Genomic DNA, 23,043 nt, shown 5'->3' on the forward strand with positions numbered 1-23,043 from the left:
CCCCTTCTCCTATAGTTGAAGCCCTGGTAGTTTTCCCACAGTGTCTTGCTCACAAATTGCAACACTCTGTTTATTTGTGAACCCTGCCTTTGTGATTTATAAACAGTGTTTTAGCAATATAAGTGAAATAGTGCTTCATTCACAGCCCAGTAAGCTTATTGCTGTAGACAATTTTTAAATAATTTTGCTAGTCTTGAATGCCTTTGTCTGGAGAAAAACTTAAACATTTTGCATGTTGATTTTTATTATTAAAAATTAATGTCAGGACCCACCCCAAACCATGTCTTAGGAAGACAAAACTCTTGGAGCCAAATCTAGTCCAAAAAGAATCTTTACTATGACATGCTTGGTTGTAGGAATACAAGACAGGACTTAATATTGTTCCACGAACTAAACCCTTATAAAGAGTTCCCGGTTTAACCCCCCCCCTTAACCCCATTTGGTCAGTCCCCCATCATTTACCTCGTATCATCCCTCTCGTGGGAAAAAGGAACTTAGGACCTTTTATGTTTATTGCTCTCTTCCGCGACACAAGCCAGATGCTACCCCCCCCCCTTTTGTTTCCCCAGTTCAAAAGGCTTCTCTTTTCCTTTGAAATGCCTAATACTGGCTCAATACACATCCGTTCCCTCCTCCTCGGGAGATGGCAGGATCCATGGAATAATGTTTTAAACATACATTTATGAATATGATATAAATGGATTCTGACAATTAGTATTGAGAAGTTCCTCTGTTTTAAGAATTCCCTTGCATCAATATTTTAATTATTTTTAGCTTGTTTTTCCTTTAAAACAAACAAAAAAGATATGATTGAAACACCATAAGCAAACCTCTCTCTGTCTCTATCTCTGTTAAAAGTTCTTTGTCTTCATCCCGGTTGTGACAAAATAGAGGTGTTTTTTTAGAGTTAAATAGTGACCTTTTAGAATTGTGCAGATGCAAAATTGTGAAAGACTTTTCTTTTTTTATAATCAGCTGTTTCCAATAATGGCATATTTGGGGGATGCACATAGAATTGGAATACCTATACAATTAAAAAAGTGGTGTTAGATATTAGTGTATTTTCAGCAATGCTCCACAGTCCAAAGGTGCATTAGACCTGACTCTAGAAACATTATTTACATAGCACTGGAGGTGTTTACCTCCATTTATTAAATATATTAATCAGAATCAACCTTCCCCATTCTTTGAGATCATTTAGAGGAAAAGCCATAACAATAAATGTAATTGTTAACAAAAACTAAAAACCCAGTAAAAGACAATAAAATATTACAATATGTTTTAATGAATACATTACATTTAAAAGCTACATTAAAATTTTTGGCAGAACATTATAATTTTTATCTGTCAACTACACTGAGCAAGTCAGCCAAGTCTCTCTGGGGAAAAAAATTCCTAAGCTCAAGCCTTCTGCAAAAGCCTAGATCACAAATAATATGATGCATCTGCTTTTGGCAAAATATGTTGTTTGAATCCACATTACAGGCAAAATAGCCACTCTGATGCTTGTTCAGCAAATTGCAAAAAATGCAGGCTTTTAAAAATTTAAGTCTAATTATAACTGAAAGTTTCTTCCCTAAAAGCATGAATCTCTAGAATATGGGACATAAAAGCTGACCTTCAGTGCATAATGCAGGTTCTGGCAGATATATATGAGTAGTTTTCAAAATAAGCTGATGGAAGATGTACAGGTATGAACAAGCAACTCAGAAAAATTTGGAAATAAATTTGAATTCAGTGAAGATATTTCAAGACTCACTGTAACATGCGTACCAGGTGTGCTCCTTGCATTAGTTGTTATTTCTAAATATTTTTCAGGTCCAACCCACATTCAGCATGTTACAGTAATCTAGAGGAAGGGATGGGTCATTAGGATATTAGCACAGGTAGACTGGGGAAAAATGGAGATTATATCAGTACCTAAAACATTAAGCATTACTGCCATTGTCCAAATCTACATAACAATTTGGAGCTCAAAGAAAACATTCTTAGTTTGCTGCATTTAGAATTTTTAAGATTTCAAAGAATGGATGTGGGATGCATTACTGAATGTCTGCTGAGGACACCAACCAGTAACAGTCTGCTTATAGGCCTGTTGGATGATATTTATGGTCTGTTTTAACAATGACCTAATTTTAAGGCTGAATGTTGACTATATTTTAAGAGAATGTACATGCAGCATTTCTTAGGAATGTGTAACAATTATTTGCAGAGACTGCATTGCAGTTTTTGTTTGTACTAAGAGGCCATCATGGAGAAAACAGACCAATAAAAATCTCCCCCACTTTAGTGGATAGTATTTTTCAGTGGCTGAATTTATACCATGTGGTCCAGTTAATACCAAAGTTCACAATTTGAACAAACATGATATAAGCTAGTAATTAGCTTTTCCACATTTCAGAAGCATCTTTATCAAATTGCAGTATTTCAAATGTCCATGAAATAGAGATGTTTATGTGAATTATCCATCTTTGGGCCATAATCTAATCTTGGCTTATCCATCAAGTTTACACCAGATGGGATCCTGTTATCTACCGGTAGGTGCAAAAAGATAGCTCCTTTAGATTTTCTAGAGTCTTGTGTCCACCATCATTGAAACTAAATTCCTAGGTAATCATTTATTTTTTTATTTTGTTGCTTTTTAAGTTAGTGACAAAACCCCCCACAAAAATAAAAATAAATACATTATTAAAGAAATAAACACATAGAATTTTGTTAAAAAAGAAAAAGTACAACATAGACAAGAATGAAATAAATACATCATGTAACAGTACATTCTATATATAGTTATTTAATGCAATTATTCAAGTATATATATGTTTCTAACATATAGTGTTAGAACAGATAGTATAGTATAATTCATGTTTTTTAACCTATTGTGTTTTGTAAAAATGAGTCTCATACTTTATTATATTTTTCTATACAATATTCTATCGGTCTCATCCACTCATAGCTGGCAAGTGCAATCAGGTCTTCAATCCATTGAGTAAAAAGTGTCATATTTATCTTTCCAATGCTGTAATATCAGTGTTTTGGACATTGTAAGTGCACAATGAATCCATTGATGTTGTCCAAGTACTAAATATATAATTCAACAGAATATGATTTGAAACATGTAGCTTTTGTCACACAATTATGTTTAGATAATCCAGTATTTTCTCCCAAAACCTAGTAAATGTAAAACAGTGATTTAAAGAAGCATTATTCTTATTACCGGTACATCTCCAATAAAATGCTGTTTTTGACAATCCTTTTCTATACAAACATAACGTAGTCCAATAAATTCTAAATATTCAAGTCATAATTTGAGGTCCATTAACACCCTTGCTGTGGAAATTAAAATACTGTCCTGTTGTGTAGGCAATATAGGAATCTTTATTTCTATATATAGGAATTATTTATTCCACCAATATAAGAATTCTTTGTTTTTCTCATTTCTTAGCATTTGCAGGTCTAATTGATTTATTGATAACAACATATATGAAAACTAATGCTAGATTTGTAGTTTTAAAATAAGATAACAAGTTCTATTATCTCAGGTGTCTTAGAAATTGAGAATACTGCTTGTCCATACAATGTTAACAAATGTAGCAGTAAATATTTCCATTGGGTTGGGTGTGATAGATGATATTCATCTCTTAACATGATATTCATCTCTTACAAATTCATCTTCATCATCAATCAGTTGGTCCAAAGTCAGTATCCTTGCTTCCATCCAGTGTTTCCAAATCACAGTCTTTTCCCCTATTTTTAAAGTTAGATTCTCCCCTAAAGTCAATTTAGCATGGGAAAAAGGATCAAAAATTTTTTTATTAGACATTCCATTCCATAACTTCTTAACTGATGCAATTGTTTCCAGAGATATTAGAATTTTCTTATATTTAGATCCTTATACTATCCATCCAATCAAAAGTGTTACATATGTGTTACATATATTGGAAAATCAACACAATTGTTGGCTTCCAATATTTAATAATTGACAATAGGCAAGCAACGTTTTAGGTGATTTAATGATAACATATATCAGGGGCGTCAAACTCGATTTCATTGAGGGCTGCATCAGGGTTGTGGTTGACCTTGGGCTGGGGTGGTTATAGTGGGGGTGGGCATGGCCAGGGTGGGCGTGGGCAGCTCACCCTCATGTCGGGGAGCACTTGTGATGGCCCAGGTGGGGCTGGAGGGGATCCATTGTCTCCAGCCAAGGAAAGCGAGACCAGGGCAAGCGCTATACCCTTATCCACCAGAGGAGCCTTGCTGTCCCTCTCAGGCCATGCAGAGGACCCCCAGTGATACTGGCTGCCTGGAGCCCTGGAGGGCAAGCATCCAGTCCAGCCTTTTCCAAGGGGCGCCTGGCTGCACTTACCTCATCCTCAAGGCTGCTGTTGATTGGCTTGCTCTCCTTGGCCAAGTTGTTCATGGTGTGTGCAGGAGGGCAAAATGTGTGGGTCAGAGGGAAGGCCTCTCCCTGCGAGGAGACCTGGCTTTGTAACCAAAGTATCCTCAGCAATAGTATGGGAGAGATCAGGAGGAGGGGATGGCAAAAGGGCAGCAGGGCTGCTTGTGGCCAAATGCTAAGGCAGCACTTCCCCCAGACCCTCCCTCTCATTATAATCTTCCTTCCTTCCTTCCTTCCTTCCTTCCTTCCTTCCTTCCTTCCTTCCTTCCTTCCTTCCTTCCTTCCTTCCTTCCTTCCTTCCTTTTTCCTTTCCTCTTCATTCTCCTTTCCTTCTTCCTTTCCCTCTTTCCTTCTTTTTGTTTGTCTTTCCTCTTTCCCTTTCTCCTTTCCTGTCCCTCTCGATGCCTCCTTGCCTTCTGATCAAATGCCACTTTTGTTAGTAGTCTGTGGCCACTTAAAAGACTGAGAACAAACCAGGCTCAGTTTTTCCCATGCTTGCATTTAGTGGGGGCGTCCACAGACAACAATACAGCAAAACTGTCAAAATGGTGGCTGTGATAGTTGATCAGAGCTCCTCTGTTTTTTATGTGCAACAGATTTAGCATTTAGGAACAAAGGTAAGCTAGTTGCTTTTCTATTAATACACAATCCTTAAAAGAGCTCTCCTATAGGGACCCTACCATGGTCTAATTCAGACTGGAAATATAGCCAAGGAAAATATTTTCCCCCACTCTGCTTTGTCCTGTTTTCCCCACTGGAAATGGCTGTTTGCAACACACAAGGAGGGGATATTTTCCTAAGAGTTCACAATTCAAGAATACCAATGTTAACTTGGATTGCCAATAAAGCCCTGTCTGTGGCAAAAGAGAACACAAAATTGCTTTCTCCTTTGAGCCCAAGTCTCAATAGATTCAGGATTGAAGCAGAACTGCATGAACTGGGGCATCTCCAACCAAGTTGCCTCCCCTCCCTTCCTTCCTTCCTCCCACCCACCCTCCCTTCCTTCCTGCCTCCATTCCTCCCTCCCTCCTTCCTTCCTTCCTTCCTTCCTTCCTTCCTTCCTTCCTTCCTTCCTTCCTTCCTTCCTTCCTTCCTCTTCTCATCTCTTTCCTTCCTCTGCACTCAGGAAGGGGTGATGGGAGGGGGAGAGATTGCCAGCGTGGCGGGCAGGAGTGATCTCGGTGAAAGGGAAGCCTCGTAGCTGCAAGGCTAGATCATTGAATGGGCCGTGGAGGTGCTGGTGGGAGGGGGAGTGGCGCTGATCTATAACCTGGTTGCACCCATCAAAGCCAGAACGCGCTCAGCCTTAGATCCACAGGGCAGCCCTGGAACCAGCAAGGAGCCACCCCGCTGCCTCTGCCTTGCCCTGTGGGTGTGTGCACAGGAGACAGCCAATACCAGCATCCTAAGTGAAGTCAGCCTGTGAGGCAAGACAGCCAGCAGGGATGCCGGACTCCACTTGCGTGCATGCCCAGGGGTTGGGGCAGGGGCACGCATTACTGGTTCCAGGGCTGCCCCGTGGATCTAAGGCTGAGCATGTTCTGGCTTTGATGGATGCAACCAGGTTGTAGATCGGTGCCTGGTTTGCCTGGGCCAGGCCGAGGTACCACGGGCCGGTCCTTCACTGTTTCTAGAGCAGGTCCCTGGGCCAGACGGAAGCACATGGGCCGGATCTGACCTGCGAGCTTTGTGTTTGACATGTCTGACGTAGACATTACTCTGCTACAGCCTCTCTCCTGTATCTCTTTGAGACTTATTTTCAGCAATTCTTTCTTCAGTAGAGGGTCTAAGCGAGATTAAATACCACTACATAATAGATTCGTTTTTGTAGTACATCTAGAATGGTGAGCGTTTGTATATATCTGTTTCTCTGTACTATTAGAACATGCTGCCTCATGACTGAAAGTTCACTCTCCTAAAATGTTATTTTATTCATTGTATTGACACCTTATAATGAAAGGTAACACCCATGTCCATAGCCAGTGGTATCTGTACCGTAGCTTATACTTTGGCCACTCAACCAACCCATCAGATTTGTGAAGAGCCTGGGCATGCTGAAATGTATCCATATTGGATTTCTGCACCAGAATAATAAGCCCTGGTTTTCCTACATGTAAATCCAACTATTGGCAGTGTACCAGATCGGTGGAATTTAAACAAAATGCATTGATATCTATGATAAAACATCTATATTGATGCTATTTCTCTGTGCAATAGATTCCAAAAATTGCTAAATCTGGGTATGAATTATGAAATTGTGTATGAAATTGTGATTGAATGTTGGCTATGCATGGTATATAGATTAACTGGTTCATTTGTTCTGGTCAAGTGGCAAGCCTTATAAAGATTTTTGTGTGCTCTGAATAAAATTGTACAATTGAAGGGTGCAGCAACTGAATTCACCAGCTGTTTTTTGCTGCCTTCCTCTGTTTGGCTTGGTTAGCAAAATTCTCATTTTCTCTCCACACAAATCTGTGGGGAAAAGAATTGATAAATAAATAGGACAAAATGCTAACAGCAAGTACATTTTACCTTTGTCTACAATCTTTAAAAATAATTCACAGTTTCTGGGCTACAGCTTGGCAAAAAAGCAGAGAGCTACAGTGTTGACTTATAACTTGTCGTTTCTTCTCTACTCCCTTTGCAGTGAACAATGGCAAGTATTGCCAAGTTTAATATTGATGCCCCTCGCTGGGACCAGAATACTTTTATGGGGCGTGTAAAGCACTTTTTCAACATCACAGATCCACGGACACTGCTGGTTTCAGAGCAAACGTTGGATTCAGCGAAAACAATTGTAGAGAGCTGCAGGTAGTCAACTGGGAGGTGCTGAATAATATCAATCAAATTTGGAACTTTTGTAAAATTTAAGAATTGTCTCTTTTCAAATGTATCAATAAAACTAATAGATACTAATCAGACCTGTGATGACAGTCGCAAAGACAAATTTGGCCCAATACTGAGAAAAATACACTTTACTGACAATATCAGACTAGGAAACCAACTTTGCAAATACACAGCAATTGCAAAATGAACACTATACATCCAGAACAGAAGTTTGGCTTGTTGTGTAACATATAAATTTAGTCAAATGCAGACACAGCACCCTTTTTAAAGGGGAAATAATTGAGATAAAAACTGTAATTAGAAGCAATTCCAATGTTTATAAATATTTTGATGCAACCAATCATGTACAATGGAAGTGAATTTAGAACTTAATGTTTTTACTAATTTTTCTCATTTTGAAATTATTTTTATTTATTTATTTGAAAGGTGTTTTTTCAATGTTTTTCTGTTTATCTATTGCCCTTTTTCATTTTCTTTCCCCTCACATGATTATGTGCATTTATTTGTGGAACCTTAACAAACAGCCGCCATATCAAGCTGCCTTGAGGCAAGTTGGGTGGCAAATAAAAAACAGACAGACAGATAATTAATTAAAAATAAAATAATTTATTATTGTTAAAGTCATCATTGCAGTTGGGCGGTGATGATTCTTAAATTCATACTCAAACCTATTCTGAGAACCAGATCATTCACAAAAGGAAACCCTTCATAACAAAAGGATTTCTGTGCCTGGGTCTTATTATTGGAAAATTAAATCTATATACCGTACATTGAAATTCCATGTTCTTACAAATTGAAATGCAAGGCAGAATAGTGCGTAATATTGTACAAACAGGACCAGCCCTATTACTAGACAGAGTAAAACAGCTGCTTCAAGTACCTGATTTGGTGCTATTGGAAGATTTAGTCATCCAAAAGGGTAATATTATTGTTGGTTTGTTTCTATTAATTGTGTGACGTTTATATTTTGTGCCTTCAGTATCAAAGTTTCTTTTCTTACGTCCAGCTCCACATTGCAAATTGCATTTAGCTGCTTTGGCATACAACAAACTTGAATGTTATTAAGACCCCAAACTGCACTCACACTTGTTTCAAGAGAGGGCTTCTTCTGAAGTTCTACCACACAATTTTTCGGAGGCATGTGCTGTGTACTGAAATTATTAAGATGTATAAAATTAAGAAGATATTTCTTTTTTGCACTTCTAGGGCAAGTTCGGTACCCCCTGGAACCAGTGAGGAACAGCTTTTCTATGCCAAAAAGCTATATGACTCAGCTTTCCATCCTGACTCAGGAGAAAAAATGAATTTAATAGGGAGGATGTCATTTCAAGTCCCTGGAGGAATGGCTATCACAGGCTGCATGCTACAATTTTACAGGTAAGAGGAGGCATTTTTTCTGAGGTCCATTGCTCTCTTTTTTCCTTCGTACCTTACCCAGTCGTTTCACAGACACTGCTCTATGCAGTATTCATGGACATTCCTTGTTATCCTTATCCTGCACTGTTGCATTAATGCTGAAATTCAAGCAACTACTGTATATTTTAAAACAAAAATAAAATTCCAAGTAGTTGACATTGATGGGGATGAAGAAAAGCTTGTGAGATAGTCTAATGATAAACTGCATGTCAGAGTAAGACAGGGGTGTGTGTGTGTGTGTCCCAGACTGAGATAAACAGTTTGTAGTTTGTGCAGATTAAATTTGGGGAGGAGGGGGAGAAAAATTAATAAGACCAGTTATATACTAACCCTAGTCCAGGATGCTTTAATATGGATTCCTGCACTTAGCAGGAGCTTGGTCTTGATGGCATGACTAGGGCTTTCTATTTCATGTTTCTGTGATGTATCTATTTATTAGTAAAACAATTGGCATAATATCTGTATCCAAAATAATATCAGTGGGGAGAAAAATGCCAAGGAAGTTTCTTTTAAAAGAAGCCAACATAGTTTCTTTTTTAGCTTCTTAGTGAAATAAACTAGAAACCATGGATGGAAAAACAATAAGCCATGAATGACTTAGCAGGATGCATAAACTATGACTGTGTGTATGTAGTGAATTGTTCTTTCAATACCTTAGAGTAGAGGTATATCAGGGGTTCCCAATCCCCGGTCCATGGACCAGTACTGGACCGCGGCATGCCAGTCACTGGGTCGCACAAACAAGCAAAGCCCCATCCGCAAGATGTAGGCAGCACACAAAACCATGCCCCCTCTGTCCTGCGGAAAAACCTCTCTCCACGGAACCGGTCCCTGGTGCCCAAAAGGTTGGGTACCTCTGAGGTATATAACCTGAGATCCCAGGTTTTCACACTGTCTCTTCTTCCTAAAAACAGGGCCAACTGAATTTTTTAATTTGTCAAAAGAGAAAAATTATTAAGTATAAAGAGCATGATCTAATCAACTCTTTTATTTTAATTTAACTTTCATTTAAATGTTTCCCTCTTCCTTTGGCATGGGCTTCCTAACATTCAAAATGTAGTTCCTATGCAACTTAAAAGTTACGTTTGGTCCTTATCCCCTCAAAGCATACACACTCTTGTTTTCAAACATTAAAATATTCACTCTAAAGGAATTAAAAAATAAGGCAAACAATTCTATTTCACAAAACAAGTTGTGGATTTGCCTAACAAGCTGTCAGCAGCTGTTAGGAGGTATGTAGCCAACTTTGATTGATCCCCCAAAGCTAAGCAAAGCTGGACTTAAATGGCAGACCACAAGGAAATACCAAGGCTATAGGCCAGAAAATGGCATTGCTAAACCACTTAATTGTTGCTGAGAATACTATATGTCTTAGAACACCACGTCTATGTAGTGGCTTTGTTATGATAAAGAATTGCAAAGGCTAAAAATTATACAGGAAGTTAATATGATAAATGAAATGTTGAGTCCAAAACATAAGATATTAAGATATTTCTCTCTGGTTTGCAGCAACCACTGGAAGTGGATCTTAAGCATGCATTGTAAAAATAAATTATATTGGTGTAAATGAGTCCTGTGATGTAGGATTACGAGTTGTTTGGGGCTTCTGCATAGCTTTTCAACTAGGACACTGACACAATCTACTTCAGGGGTGTCAAACTGCCGGCCCACGGGCTGGATGCATCATTGGGAAGCCACGCCCACCCCATTGCTGGCAATGGCGAAAAAGCTCCGATACATTGTGTGACGTTATGTGACGTCGTAAGTTTGATATGTCTCATCTACTTAGTCTCACAAAGTGGAGCCAGAGTTTGTTTCCCAATGCTTTGCAGTTTCTCATTATATCCAGTGGCCTGTATAACATAAGCCAATCAAGCTTATATTTGTCATACTGGCTAGATTTGCCCAACCTGCTTGGCCACAAATTGCCATTTTTTAGCCTTGCATGTTATGAGAATCCGATTTTATCCTAATGAGCAGCTATGTTGAGGATTATCGGGATAATTTTAAATTGAATTTGATATTATAAGCCATTATTGACCTAGCTAGTTTAAAATCAGAATATCTGTAGAACTTCCCAGCTACTGTAGTCTGCTTCTGAGGTTTACTTTTGGTCTTTCTCACAATGGCTTTCAGGAAGGTAGAAAAGGCCTATTTAGTATTGAGGTCTTTAGGATCAACATCTCAAGTACATTGCCTGACTCATTGCTCACTTTCAGGTGAGCACCAAATACTGCTATATTTAGATGTAATCTCAGCAGGCTTCCTCTGAATGGTTATTCTTTTTCTTCAGCTATTCTTTTATCTTTACTAATATGGAACTTTGTGCTTTGTTTGCCTAGGATCCTTTCAGCTGCTTTAACTGTATTTTAATAGAAAATTTGTGATTATGATGTAGGATTTTTAATAAAATATTTTATAATAGTAATAAAATCAGTGTCTTATCAAGGCTAATACATGGCTGCAGAAGAGATAACATTGGTTCTATTGCATTCAGCTGTCTGGAAGATACACGTACCTACTCAGATATTTGGACCTATATTTACTTTTTTTCTTTACAGAACAGTTCCAGCTGTGGTGTTTTGGCAGTGGGTAAATCAGTCTTTTAATGCCATTGTGAATTACACCAACCGGAATGCAGCTAGTCCCATCTCGGTCAAGTAAGTGTCTCTTCAGGATTACCTGATAGCATAGAGTTTTCATCCATTGCTCCTTATGATCCTATTAGCTGACTTTGCTTTGATCTATAGCACTCTCTGGAATCATTTCTATGAGGAGATATTTTCTTGAAATGTAGATAGTGTGGGTATATGGTTGAGTTTTGCTAGCCATTGTACTTTTATCATTTGGATGCATAGTAATTGCAGAGCTGACTTCAGGGAATAAAAAATGGCTGATTGTTGGAAAGAGACAATTGAGATAGATCTAGTTTTGCTGTTCTTGTATGTAGCTTTCATGGTATGTTCAACTCAGAGCTTTATTTCTGAGTATCAGCTGGATTGGGGTAAATGTGGGATGGGACCTGAAACTGGGAAGTGGCTATATATAAAGGATTTTTTGCTCAGCCCAATGCAATTACCTGTGACTTCTTTGTATCAGAAGCAGTCTGGCACAGCTGTAGCTCACAAACACATTTACTCCTTTTAAGAAAATTAGTCCTAAAGGGCAATGCCAGATTCCTCTTGATTTTCAGCTATCATAGGCTAACCTGACTTTTTTCTTACATTGTCTACTTTGGCTTAATGGCCATTCTTTATTTCCTGTGTTTGTCACAGAACTAGATGTGTAAAACATATGTATGTCTTCATATCCTAGATCTCTCTTGAGAAGCCACAAGTCCATATAGAAAAAGTTTTTCACAAAGCTCATTCTTGCTTAAGGAAAAGAGAGTAAATAAGGGCTGTGATTAAATTTGCCTTTTAAAATGTATGTGAGTGATAGGATCCTTTATAACACAACTGCAGTTTCAAAATGACTAATGACACAACTCTTATTATTTTATATCCTTTTTGGATATTTCAGGCAAATTGGAGTGGCTTATTTCACTGCTACCAGCACTGCCTTGGCAACTGCTGTGGGACTCAACTTTTACACTAAGGTACAACTCTAAAATGCTACTAATTTTAACCACAAGGGGGCAGCAGACCCAAGGATGAGACAAGGCATCCCTGGCCTCTTCCTGTAGGACAGACATGTCAAACACAAGGCTCGGGGCCAGATCCGGCCCGCGAAGTGGTTTCATGTGGCCCACGAAGCCATCCTGGAAACAGTGGGGGAACGGCCCCCACTGCCTTGGCCCTGGCCCAGAGACCCTCCTTCTGCCAGAGACCCTCAGATCTGTCCCACTCCTGCCCGGGCCCCCATAGGCACCCATGATGTGAACGATGTAGAGCTGGCCATGCCCACCCAGTAGGCCATACACACTCTAGCCACACCCACCATGGCCGTACCCACTTGGCTCCCTGAGGGCAACCACAATGCTGATGCGGCCCTCAATGAAATTGAGTTTGACACCCCTGCTGTAGGAGCTTAGACCTGTAAGGAGCATAATTGTTTTCTTCAAAAGCCCTGAGTCTTCTAGTGTGGAGGAGTGGAATATCTTCTCTCTCTAAAGGTTTTTTTTTATTTTGGGCTGTAAAATATATGCTTTTCTTCTTCACTTCACCACTGCAAAGATTGTAAGCACATTGCGCTTTTTAGGCTAAGGGCCACCCTTCTCATTTGAATGGCATGCCAGGGGTTAGACCCAAGGATAGTAACAACCTTGAAAAGACATCAAAATTTAATTTTATTTAACTTGCATTTTCACTGAATTTAATTAAACTAAACATAGTTAAGGGTTTTTCGGATGTAGGTACCAATTTTCTCCTGTATATTTTGGGGAAAAAAACACCACACAGTTTGTTGGGACTTTTATTGATGGGGTTCTAGAAGAATAAACCATGACTGTCAACGCTGCTAACATTGGATATTTTTGCATTGACAACAGATGGAAATGTAGCCATCTTGTACCTTTTGCTTTTAGAGTTAGACGATGCTGGGGGGGATGTGAACGAGAGTCCAGCTAGACATAAGAACGCTAAATCTAGTATGAGAAACAAGGTTATTGAAACCAAAGCTAATAAGAATTGGCGGGCTGGAGAGGAAGCCCCCGCTTCAAGCTAATTGGGGAATGTGATATATGACTGTTAATTGGAGGAGGGAATTGTGCTTTAATACTATGTGCTCAGGGGAGGGGAATTCAGCTTTTGCGTTCGATTACGCAGTGCCAATGTTATGCTACACAAAATAAAGATTCTGTAAGGTAAACAATGCTTCAAAGTTCTTTTGAAGAGTTTCATCTGTCGGAACCATGACATTGACCTTGAGGGGAGGCATGTGTTCTTGTATCCTTGGAACTGCAGGTTGCACACTTTCATTCTAAGAGACAAATTTAATGTGGGATTACAAGAATTTATGTCAATGCAATAGAAGCCTGTTTTTCCAGGGCCTCCATAGTACTGCTACTCAGTTCTTTTTACCTTTTCCTGTAAAGTTTATTCCTGCTCCTTATTGCTTTATCTTTCTCCATACAGAGAGCACCATCCCTTGTGGCACGTTGGGTCCCATTCGCAGCAGTAGCTGCTGCCAACTGTGTGAATATTCCCTTGATGAGGCAACAGTAAGTCTCTTGATGAAATATTTTTTTTTTATTTTAATTCCATTTATATCCCGCCCTTCTCCGAAGACTCAGGGCGGCTTACAAGCTTAGCAGTAGCCTTCATTCTATGTATATGCCTGCTTATTAGGGCTTTCACACACACCCCAAGTGGCATTATTACAAAGTCAGCTTATTGCCCCCAACAATCTGGGTCCTCATTTTACCTACCTCGGAAGGATGGAAGGCTGAGTCAACCTTGAGCCTGGTGGGATGCGAACCTGCACTAATTGCAGGCAGCTGGTGTTACTTAAGGAGGCATTAGCCCACTGCTCCACCAAGGCTCTTGGCTCCACCAATGCCAGGAGAAGAGGGAGAGGGATGAAAGAACAGCATGATTAAGGAAAGGTTTTCTTTAATATTATTGGTCATTACAGTCTCCATCTCAGTCACTAGTTTGGGGCCATTAAAATCATTAAATGGCCAAATGTGGGTCATTAAAATCAAAGCAAGGGTTGCATGTGCTAAAGCAAAAAAAAAGGATACATGTTGCCTCTAATTAGTCCAGCTAATAAGCATGCACCCAATATCCTCATAGTCTGCAATACTGTAGGGCACATCCAAACACCAGGAACCAATAGTCTTGTCTGGAGAAGATGGAATTTTTTAAAAAAATATTAGAATATTACCTTATACTCATTGCTTGACTTGAGAAAGATAATTAATGACTTGACCTGATAATCTAGTCAAAAATGGCATCTATGCAACTCTCCCTATTTTCTCTATGTTCATTTATTTCCTAAGAGAAGGAAATACATTTGAAAATTTTACAATCCCACTACCAATCTGTAGTACAGTATCGCTACTCCATCCTAGCTAGCTGGTGCACCTTCCTCTTGCAAGCGGAATTAGATTTACCAACTTCATATACTGTATGCGCACAATTAGTATATATCAATAAAAGCAACCAACTAAACATTTAAGTCATATTCTAGACCAGACATGTCAAACACAAGGCCCGGGGGCCAGATCCGGCCCTCGAAGTGGTTTCATGCGGCCCGTGAAGCCATCCTGGAAACATTGAGGGAACGACCCCCACTGCCTTGGCCTTGGCCCTGGCCCAGAGACCCTCCTCCTGCCAGAGACCCTCAGATCTGTCCCACTCCTGCCCAGGCCCCCATAGGTACCCTTGATGCCAACGATGTAGAGCTGGCCCCATCCACCCAGTAGGCCATACGCACTCTAGCCATGCCCACTCAGTAGGCCACGCCCACCCAGGCCACACCCACCCGGCCCCCTGACGGCAACCGCAATGCTGATGTGGCCCTCAATGAAATTGAGTTTGACACCCCTGTTCTAGACACAAGAATAGGCACACTTTTATTATGCCTATGTGCCTAAAATGCAGATGCATTCTTAAAGCAAAAGCAGGTTAAAGACAAATAGTGGGTTTAGCTAGATGATAAATACAGTTCTATTTCATTTTAACTTCTGCCTCCAAAATCTTTTTTGACACAAAAGCAGACTTTAGATCCTGTATATACTGTCCGTGTCATGGTGTCCTCTTTGCTTTCTATTTCCTTTTTTCCCCATTTTTATCCTTCATTTCAGTTTGTAACTTGATTTTATCACTACTTTTATTCTTCTTGCCTTGTGGCTCCCTTATCTCACCAGCCTAGAAGGATCAAAGTAGTAAATTAAATATTTCTCTCTGTCCTCAGTGACACCAACCCCAATTGGGCCACTATTTATTTTTTCCCCACCAAAGCCACCTCTTTGGTGGCAGCTGGAAAAACCTCAGAAATTTCACTCATGGTCATGTTGTTCCTTTGCCCAGGGCTGAATTAATTGCTATGGAGAATGATTGAATCAGTCAATTGTGATCCAAATAAAAGCAGTATATTTTAACCTTTTGTTCTTTCCCTGGCTATCATTTGATAATTTGCTCTCAGCCTGACGACCTTTTGCTTACAGAAGCTACTGCATTGTCAACATTTTGTTGATGTCATTCTTACCTGTACAGCTGCAATTCATTAAAAATTCCATGACATCACAGTAATCTAGCCAATGGTTTCAGGAGGAGTACATGAAGGCAACTGGCTACAGCCCAGATTTTGCCTCTTGTATAATCTGTAAGATAAGATAAAGCCTGGGTCACTTTGATAATTAGGGCATGAGTGATTTGAGGACAAATGGAAAAATCTATTCTGCTAGACTGAATTGTCACCAATCTTTTTATCACTTTATGATAATATGTACTTACTTTTTTAAATAGAAAATGTTAATTAAATGGTGCTTTTCTCCATAACTGCTTTTTCATTTTGTGTACAACCAGGAATAGTTAATAAGAGAGAAAATAATTAAAGATTAGTCTATTGTCATAAGAATATATTTTGGCATCTGCTATTCAAATAATTGAAGGGACGCGGTGGCTCAGTGGGTTAGGATGCTGAGCTTGTCGATCAGAAGGTCGGCAGTTTGGCGGGTCAAATCCCGAGCGCCGCGTAGCAGAGTGAGCGCCTGTTACTCGTCCCAGCTTCTGCCAACCTAGCAGTTCGAAAGCACGTAAAAAATGCAAGTAGAAAAATAGGGACCACTACGGTGGGAAGGTAACAGCGTTCCGTGCGCCTTTGGCGTCTAGTCATGCCGGCCACATGACCACGGAGACGTCCTCGGACAAGCGCTGGCTCTTCGGCTTTGAAACGGAGATGAGCACCGGCCCCTAGAGTCGGAAACGACTAGCATGCATGTGCAGGGGAACCTTTACCTTTACCTTTTATTCAAATAATTATTTTTTAATTAGACATAATAAAACATAGCATAGAGATGTCACTATTGCCTGTCTAGAAAAAAAAATAATGATGGATAGGAAGCACAAAGTCCCATATAAAACATTACAATAAGTGTGCTTTGATATTATGAAAGCTGCATGGTCCTTTTCACATCTTCTGTTTAAAATTGCAGTCATTTGATCAGATGTAGACTACATATGTGAGGTTGGTGTAGTTGATCAACATTGAAGAATACTTCTCAGAGCATTTCCACAATGGGAAGTGCTTATGTTCTTACTCAGCAGCTTTTCTTCCATCACAGCTAGCCAAAATTTACATTGTAAAACTTGTCTTTCCCAGATTGTGAGATACTGTTGTTCTTGGGGTTATAGCTTGTCCTGTTTTTGACTGGCAGAAAGTTCTACTAAATCTTGGTGCTCCTTCCTCACAACTGACAAACTATCTTAGCACCTTCATTAAAAATCCGATGCCATCACAGTGTCTCCCATATTGGGCTTTAGAATGACTACTCAGAAAGCAAGCATAACTTTAATCATGGTGCTAATGCAGAACAAGCCCAGTGAGACGAGTGGGATTGCCATAGAAATGCAATTTTGGCACACTACTAATTGGCTAACTGAATGTGTGGGCCAGCTATAACAAGTGTTTACAACAGCCGCAGTGGGAGAAACATGGACCATACAAGATGGGAACTGGAAGTTTGAGGACCATTTGGAAAATGGAAAAGATAGTACAGAACAGCAAATTTTTACCAGCTTGCTCTGGTTTAAGTTAATTCATTCCTAAACAATTTGTGCCTCCATTGATAAATACCATGATGGATTTATATTGATGAATACTTTAAAATAAATTGTCACCTTCTTCATTTTACTCAGGTCTTATTTTCATTTTGACATTCAAATTACTATTGGAGTTGCTGAGTATATAAATCCTCAGAAGGTTTGTTGATATTAGGAATAGGATTCACTAGGAGGCAGCAGGATACCATCATTGGTGTCACATAATACCGTAGTAGCTCAAGTGGTTGGACTTTCTCTGCAACGTAATTGTCCTTATGCTGATGAAGCTTTGCGTTCCTGCAAAGATGTTTATTCGAGTTTCTTGATTTAAACTGAATATAACAGTGCCCCAGCTGTATTTTTAAAAATGTCAAGGAGGGCTGGGTGACTTAGGACCAACCATTCTTTCCTGATCCTCTTCATCTCATAGATTAGTTTTGGTGGGGAGAAAAGGGGTGGTTGAATTTAGTATGCTTCCTTGAGTAGTACAACCCCCCCACACCCATCTAGATGGCTGATCTTAATGTCTTAAGGTCATATGTTTGTGTCTGCATTAGGGAACTCATTAATGGGATCACGGTGACAGACGAAAATGACAATACTCTGGGAAAGTCCAGGGTAAGTACCATTATCTTGGGAATTTGAGATTCAAGAATTGGTTTATTATTATTCTTTTTATAAACAAGAACATTTATAATCATCTTCTCGACGGTATGTGCATGACTGCCTAAGGAGAGTCTTGCATGCTAAGACATCAGGTTTCAGCAAGTGCTATCTATTGAGGGATTTGGGGGGGGGGGGGGTTGGCGTTCCACAAACTTGCATGATGATTATTTCAGATAAAGAAGTAGATGGCAAGATCAACATTTCTTAAATAAAGAGCAGCTTGGAGTTGTTGAACTGTCCAATGTAGACTTCTCCAGCCTAATACCCTTTCAGATGTATTGGGTTAATAACTCCCAGAATTCCCAATTAGTGGGAATGCTAAGAATTGTGACTGAAGAATGTGGGGTTACAGTAAAGTTGTGTTCCCAATTTTAGCAGCATACAGACATTTCTATTTAAATTCCCAGAATTTTCAGAATAGGTAGTCTAGCTTGGACTTTCTGGAAGTCCACACATCTGGACATTCCTTAGGTAGGGAAACACTGGTTTAGAGCCATGGGAGGTTTATGCTATATCTGAAGGCAGCAACATACTTCATCAAGATATAATGAAATACAAAGAATTAGGATAATAATGAACTTTTGGCATTCTTGAAGTATCTTGACTATCTGTAGTGAATATCTACCATTAGCTTGTACTACTTTCCCAAACACAATTTTGAGAGCTCTTCGTTATGTTCCTTTGATGAAGAAAATTATTACTACCATTGCCACTCAAAAAAGCAAAAATCATACACTTTGTAGATTCTTTAATGTTCTTTGGGATGCTTTAATGTTCCTACTGTGTTACCAGTATTCTAAGTAACACATCTCTCTCTATATTGGGAGTTCTTTACCCTTAGTACATAACCTTCTGTACAAGCTATTTTAGAGAAGTTGTATCTAGTATTATTATTTATTGTTTATTTATACAGTGGCATCAGTTTTCATGGCATTTTACCGATAACCAGAGGACAGGTCCCTGCTCACAGGAATTTACAATATAAAGTTTGACACAAGGGAGATAACAGAGAAAGTGGAGGCAGGGATAAAACAGGGTAAGATGTATGATTCATAATGCAAAATTGTTAGCTCATTTATGTCTTTTTAGTTGTTGGAACTAGAACTCTTAGAAAGACCAAAATTGCTAATGATGTTATGAAACAGTCTGTTTTGTTGTTATTATACTTCCTACCACTCTTCTGTCCAGTAGAGCAAAACTATGCTTGGACTAAAATTATGGTAACATAAAAGTTGGTAACTGATAAATTATTATAATAAAATTATTATTTAATAACATAATTAAAAGCATTACTCAAAAATAGAATTGATGGCCATAGCAACTGATATAAAAGCAGCATGGGACAATCAAACCCTTGCTTTTCCCCCTTTTTCTAAAATACATTTTGATTGTTTTGGTGTTCTTTATTTCCTTTTGTAATATTGTTTTATAATAAATACTGTTTTTATAAATTTTAATTAAAAATTAAAGTATGTGCCATGGTTACTTCTACCAGTAGAAAATCAGTTCCATGCATATAGGATAGGGAGCAAAGCAAAGTTCTTGTTGGGAGCAATCAGCTGTCAAACAATTAGGATGATGGAGCCGAATTAGTGAAGATTAGAGGTAGAGATGCTTCTATATTTTAAAGTAGAAAATTAAGATAGTCACAGTGGTGGAAACCCATAGAGGAGTAGCAGATCTGTTATTCCTTTTCTTGCTTATACAGACGCACATTTTTTTTCTTTCATTTTATTTTTAAGTCACACTGTTAACTTTAATCTGTTAGGTCTGTAACAGTCCTAGGTTAACCCCTCCACCAATCACAGGGAAAAAAATACCAGGAGACCAGGATACAGGAACACAAAGTTTAAACAGACGCTAAAGAAGCAAACAAAGTTAGCACTGAGATTGGTTTGTTCCCAGTGCTCTATATATTCTGCCCCTGCAGCCCCACCCAGCTCCACCCTTCCCTTCCCAACAAGCCAGCTTCCTGGTGGTTGGGTATAAATCCCTCCCCCTTCCCTAGATACAGCCTTTGGCTGTCCCCTGTTTTCCATGCCGCATTCCGTCCAGCCATTCAATCCACCACCCAGTGAAGTCCTTCACTGTCCATGTGAGTAAAAGGAGCTGGAAGCTGTCATTAGGCTCATCAGCTGTTCAGCGGCTACGAGCGCAGGCGCTGGCGTTTCTAGCGTTTCCCTGGCCTCCCGGCTGCTCAGCAGGACTTCTAAGCAGTAACAGCCATCAGCCGCAGTCCCAGCTGAGCGGCGGGGCTTCCTGGCGGCTGGCGTTGATGGCCGCAGCTCCAGCTGAGCAGCGGGGCTTCCCGGCACCTGGCGTTGACGGCCCAGCTCCCAGCTGGGCGGTGGGGCTTCCTGGCAGAGCATCACATGGCTGGCTGGTCAGGTGGCAGCAAAACAGACCGTTACCCCACCACCCGGCTGAATGTCGAGCCTAGGGCTTGACACACACCCTGCTATTTATTCCTTTTGCATTCCAGGTCACGGTTATCAGAGGGCCCCATGGATATTACCTGCAGCCACTCAGTATGCCCTGGAGTCATGATATTTTCACAAAATGTTTTTAGTAAAATATTCAAGTTGTGGATTAGATTACCAGCCTACATCACGTGAAGCATTCCCTGTTAGCGATAATAGCAATAGCACTTAGACTTATATACTGCTTCACAATACTTTACAGCCCTCTCTAAGCATTTTACAGAGTCAGCATATTGCCCCAATGTAATCTGGGGTCCTCATTTTACTGACTTCAGAAGGATAAAAGGCTGAGTCAACCTTGAGTCGATGAGAATAGAACTGCCAGCAGCAGGCAGACAGCAGAAATAGCCTGCAGTACTGCATTCTAACCACTTGCCACCATGGCTCTTAAGGACATGATACTAATCTGTTTTGGTATGCTGGGCACAGATGTCACAGTTGCAACCAAACCCAGTTTAACTTCAAGCATGCTTATGCTACTTTGTGCAAACTAACTACCTTCCAAGTCACCATACTGATGCCCAACGATTAGAAGCGTACTGGTTGTACTTTGAATGCATTCCATAATGGCTACTGAGAGAAATAAAATGCAGGACTAAAATGACCCTTCTGAGATAGTTATCTTGGTTTCAATCACTATGATGGTCACTATGAGGTGTTTGATGAAAGCTGAGCTTTTTCTTGGTTTATGACAGGAAAATCAAGTCTCGATCAGTTTATTATTTTGTACTAGTTAGTTGAAAATCAGCTGTCCGTGAAGCATCTTTTTGCAGCTTTTATTTATTTAAATGCAGGATTTGATGCAATCCGTATGTACAAGCTCTGGATAAAACCAGCAGCCTGTTCTACAGAGGAGATCAATGATCAACAATTACTAATTTTAAGGCCACATGAAAATACCTTAGTGCAGATTAAATATATTTTTTTAGATTTCCCCAATTTCAGTTCAAAAGGTTTAAGTAAATTGTATACTAGTTTTCCTTTTTGTCAAAATTTATAACAATTCTCTAGTTCAAACCTTTTACAAAAATAAAATTCCATCATCCAAGTTGCAAATAAATCTATTTCAGTCATAAGTGCTGATGATGCCCCTGGCCTATCTCAGACACAAGTAGGTTTAAAACTCTTCCTTTAAGCTCTTGACCCATATTGTAAAGGCCAATTTTCCTTTGTGCCAAAACAAAGGTCTTTCCAGAGAGGCTTGCAAATGTAGATATTATTGGAAAGATAATGACAGCTTTGAACACAGTTTAGAATCTACATTTCCCTGGGAACAGAGATGGTAACTATATCTGTCTCACTATAAATATTTTTAGTGTAGGCTTCCATTTGGTTTGAAGGTTTGTAATTATAAAGTTCCAAGCCTTCAGAACCAGCACAGTCTACATTTCTAAGAGTTCTTCTCAGTGACTCTAACTCTTTATTGCATCTGGAATTTAGACTAGATTCTCTGAATGCTCACATTGTTGAACATTCTCGCTAAAGTTTATTTTTACTTATGGTTCCCTTGCCTCTTTAGTCCTTTTGGATAGCTTTGTTGTTTGTCCTGGAAGAAAAGCATTGAAGTGGATCTTACATATTGTAAACTGTAAGGCCCATATTTGATCTTACTTGATCTTACTGAAAGAACGAAAACTGAACTGATGCAAGATATATTCCCTACTGATAGTTAGAAATACAGGTAGGCCCTGACTCATCATTACAATTAGGCCCAAAATTTCTGTTGCTAAGTGAGACATTTGTTAGGTGAGTTTTGTCCCATTTTATGACCTTTCTTGCCACAGTTGTTAAGTGAATCACTGCAGTTGTTAAATTAGCAAATGGGTTGTTAAGTGAATCAGGTTTCCCCATTGACTTTGCTGGTCAGAAAATCGCAGAAGGGAATCGCAAGATCCTGGGACACTGCAACTGTCATAAATACGAGTCAGCTGCCAAGCGTCTGAATTTTGACGACGTGACTATGGGGATGTTAAGTGTAAAAAACAGTCATAAGACATTTTTTCCCAGTGCAGTTGTAACTTCAAACAGTCACTAAATGAACTGTTGTAAGCTGAAGACCACCTGCATCTGAACACAACCCCCACCTATTATAGTGGCAGTCCATCTGGAGGACCTTTCACTAAAACAATTACTACTTCTTTAATATCTTGTGTTTGCCACACATGAGAACTTCTTTTTTGGACAGATTTAATGCTCTAATTTCCATGTGGTCAATAGGAAAGTTTTAAAAATGTGTCTGCAAGAGTATATCTGCCTTGCTTGGTGGGAGAAATGGAGATGATTATGTATGTATTGCTGCGTTCCCTATATTGTATAGATTGGAGCATAGATATTATAATGCTCCTTATATGTAATTGCTTTAGAAGCCAGATGAAGAAAGCATTCTCTTCAATAGCAGATTTATGCTTTAAGGAAGACTGGAGACCAATAGAATGACCAAATTCTGCTGTCTGGAGCTTTATCGTTTTAGCTTTTAATTCTTCTTTCTGTAAGTTGTTTGAAAATAGTTGGGTAGCATCCACATTGAATG

The 23,043-nt window shown here is 39.4% G+C and overlaps 2 protein-coding genes across 2 annotated transcripts in view; one reads left to right on the forward strand and one right to left on the reverse strand.

Moving 5' to 3' along the window:
* ARL3 (ARF like GTPase 3) overlaps positions 1-4,417 on the reverse strand; it is a gene marked incomplete at its 5' end in the record, with an annotated part of 42,754 nt that extends 38,337 nt beyond the window's left edge. Inside the window, one exon of the mRNA XM_081329937.1 lies at positions 4,364-4,417. Coding sequence (XP_081186063.1) covers positions 4,364-4,417 — 54 coding nt within the window. The remainder of the gene's footprint in view (positions 1-4,363) is intronic.
* The window catches only part of SFXN2 (sideroflexin 2), a 33,796-nt gene that overhangs the window by 5,204 nt on the left and 5,549 nt on the right, over positions 1-23,043 (forward strand). The window contains exons 2-7 of the mRNA XM_081329863.1: positions 7,044-7,207; positions 8,450-8,620; positions 11,221-11,319; positions 12,182-12,257; positions 13,735-13,820; positions 17,925-17,985. Coding sequence (XP_081185989.1) covers positions 7,050-7,207; positions 8,450-8,620; positions 11,221-11,319; positions 12,182-12,257; positions 13,735-13,820; positions 17,925-17,985 — 651 coding nt within the window. The 5' untranslated portion in view covers positions 7,044-7,049. The remainder of the gene's footprint in view (positions 1-7,043; positions 7,208-8,449; positions 8,621-11,220; positions 11,320-12,181; positions 12,258-13,734; positions 13,821-17,924; positions 17,986-23,043) is intronic.

Source organism: Vipera berus, assembly GCF_964194415.1.
Source record: "Vipera berus genome assembly, chromosome: 5".
Classification (NCBI taxonomy): Eukaryota; Metazoa; Chordata; class Lepidosauria; order Squamata; family Viperidae; genus Vipera; species Vipera berus.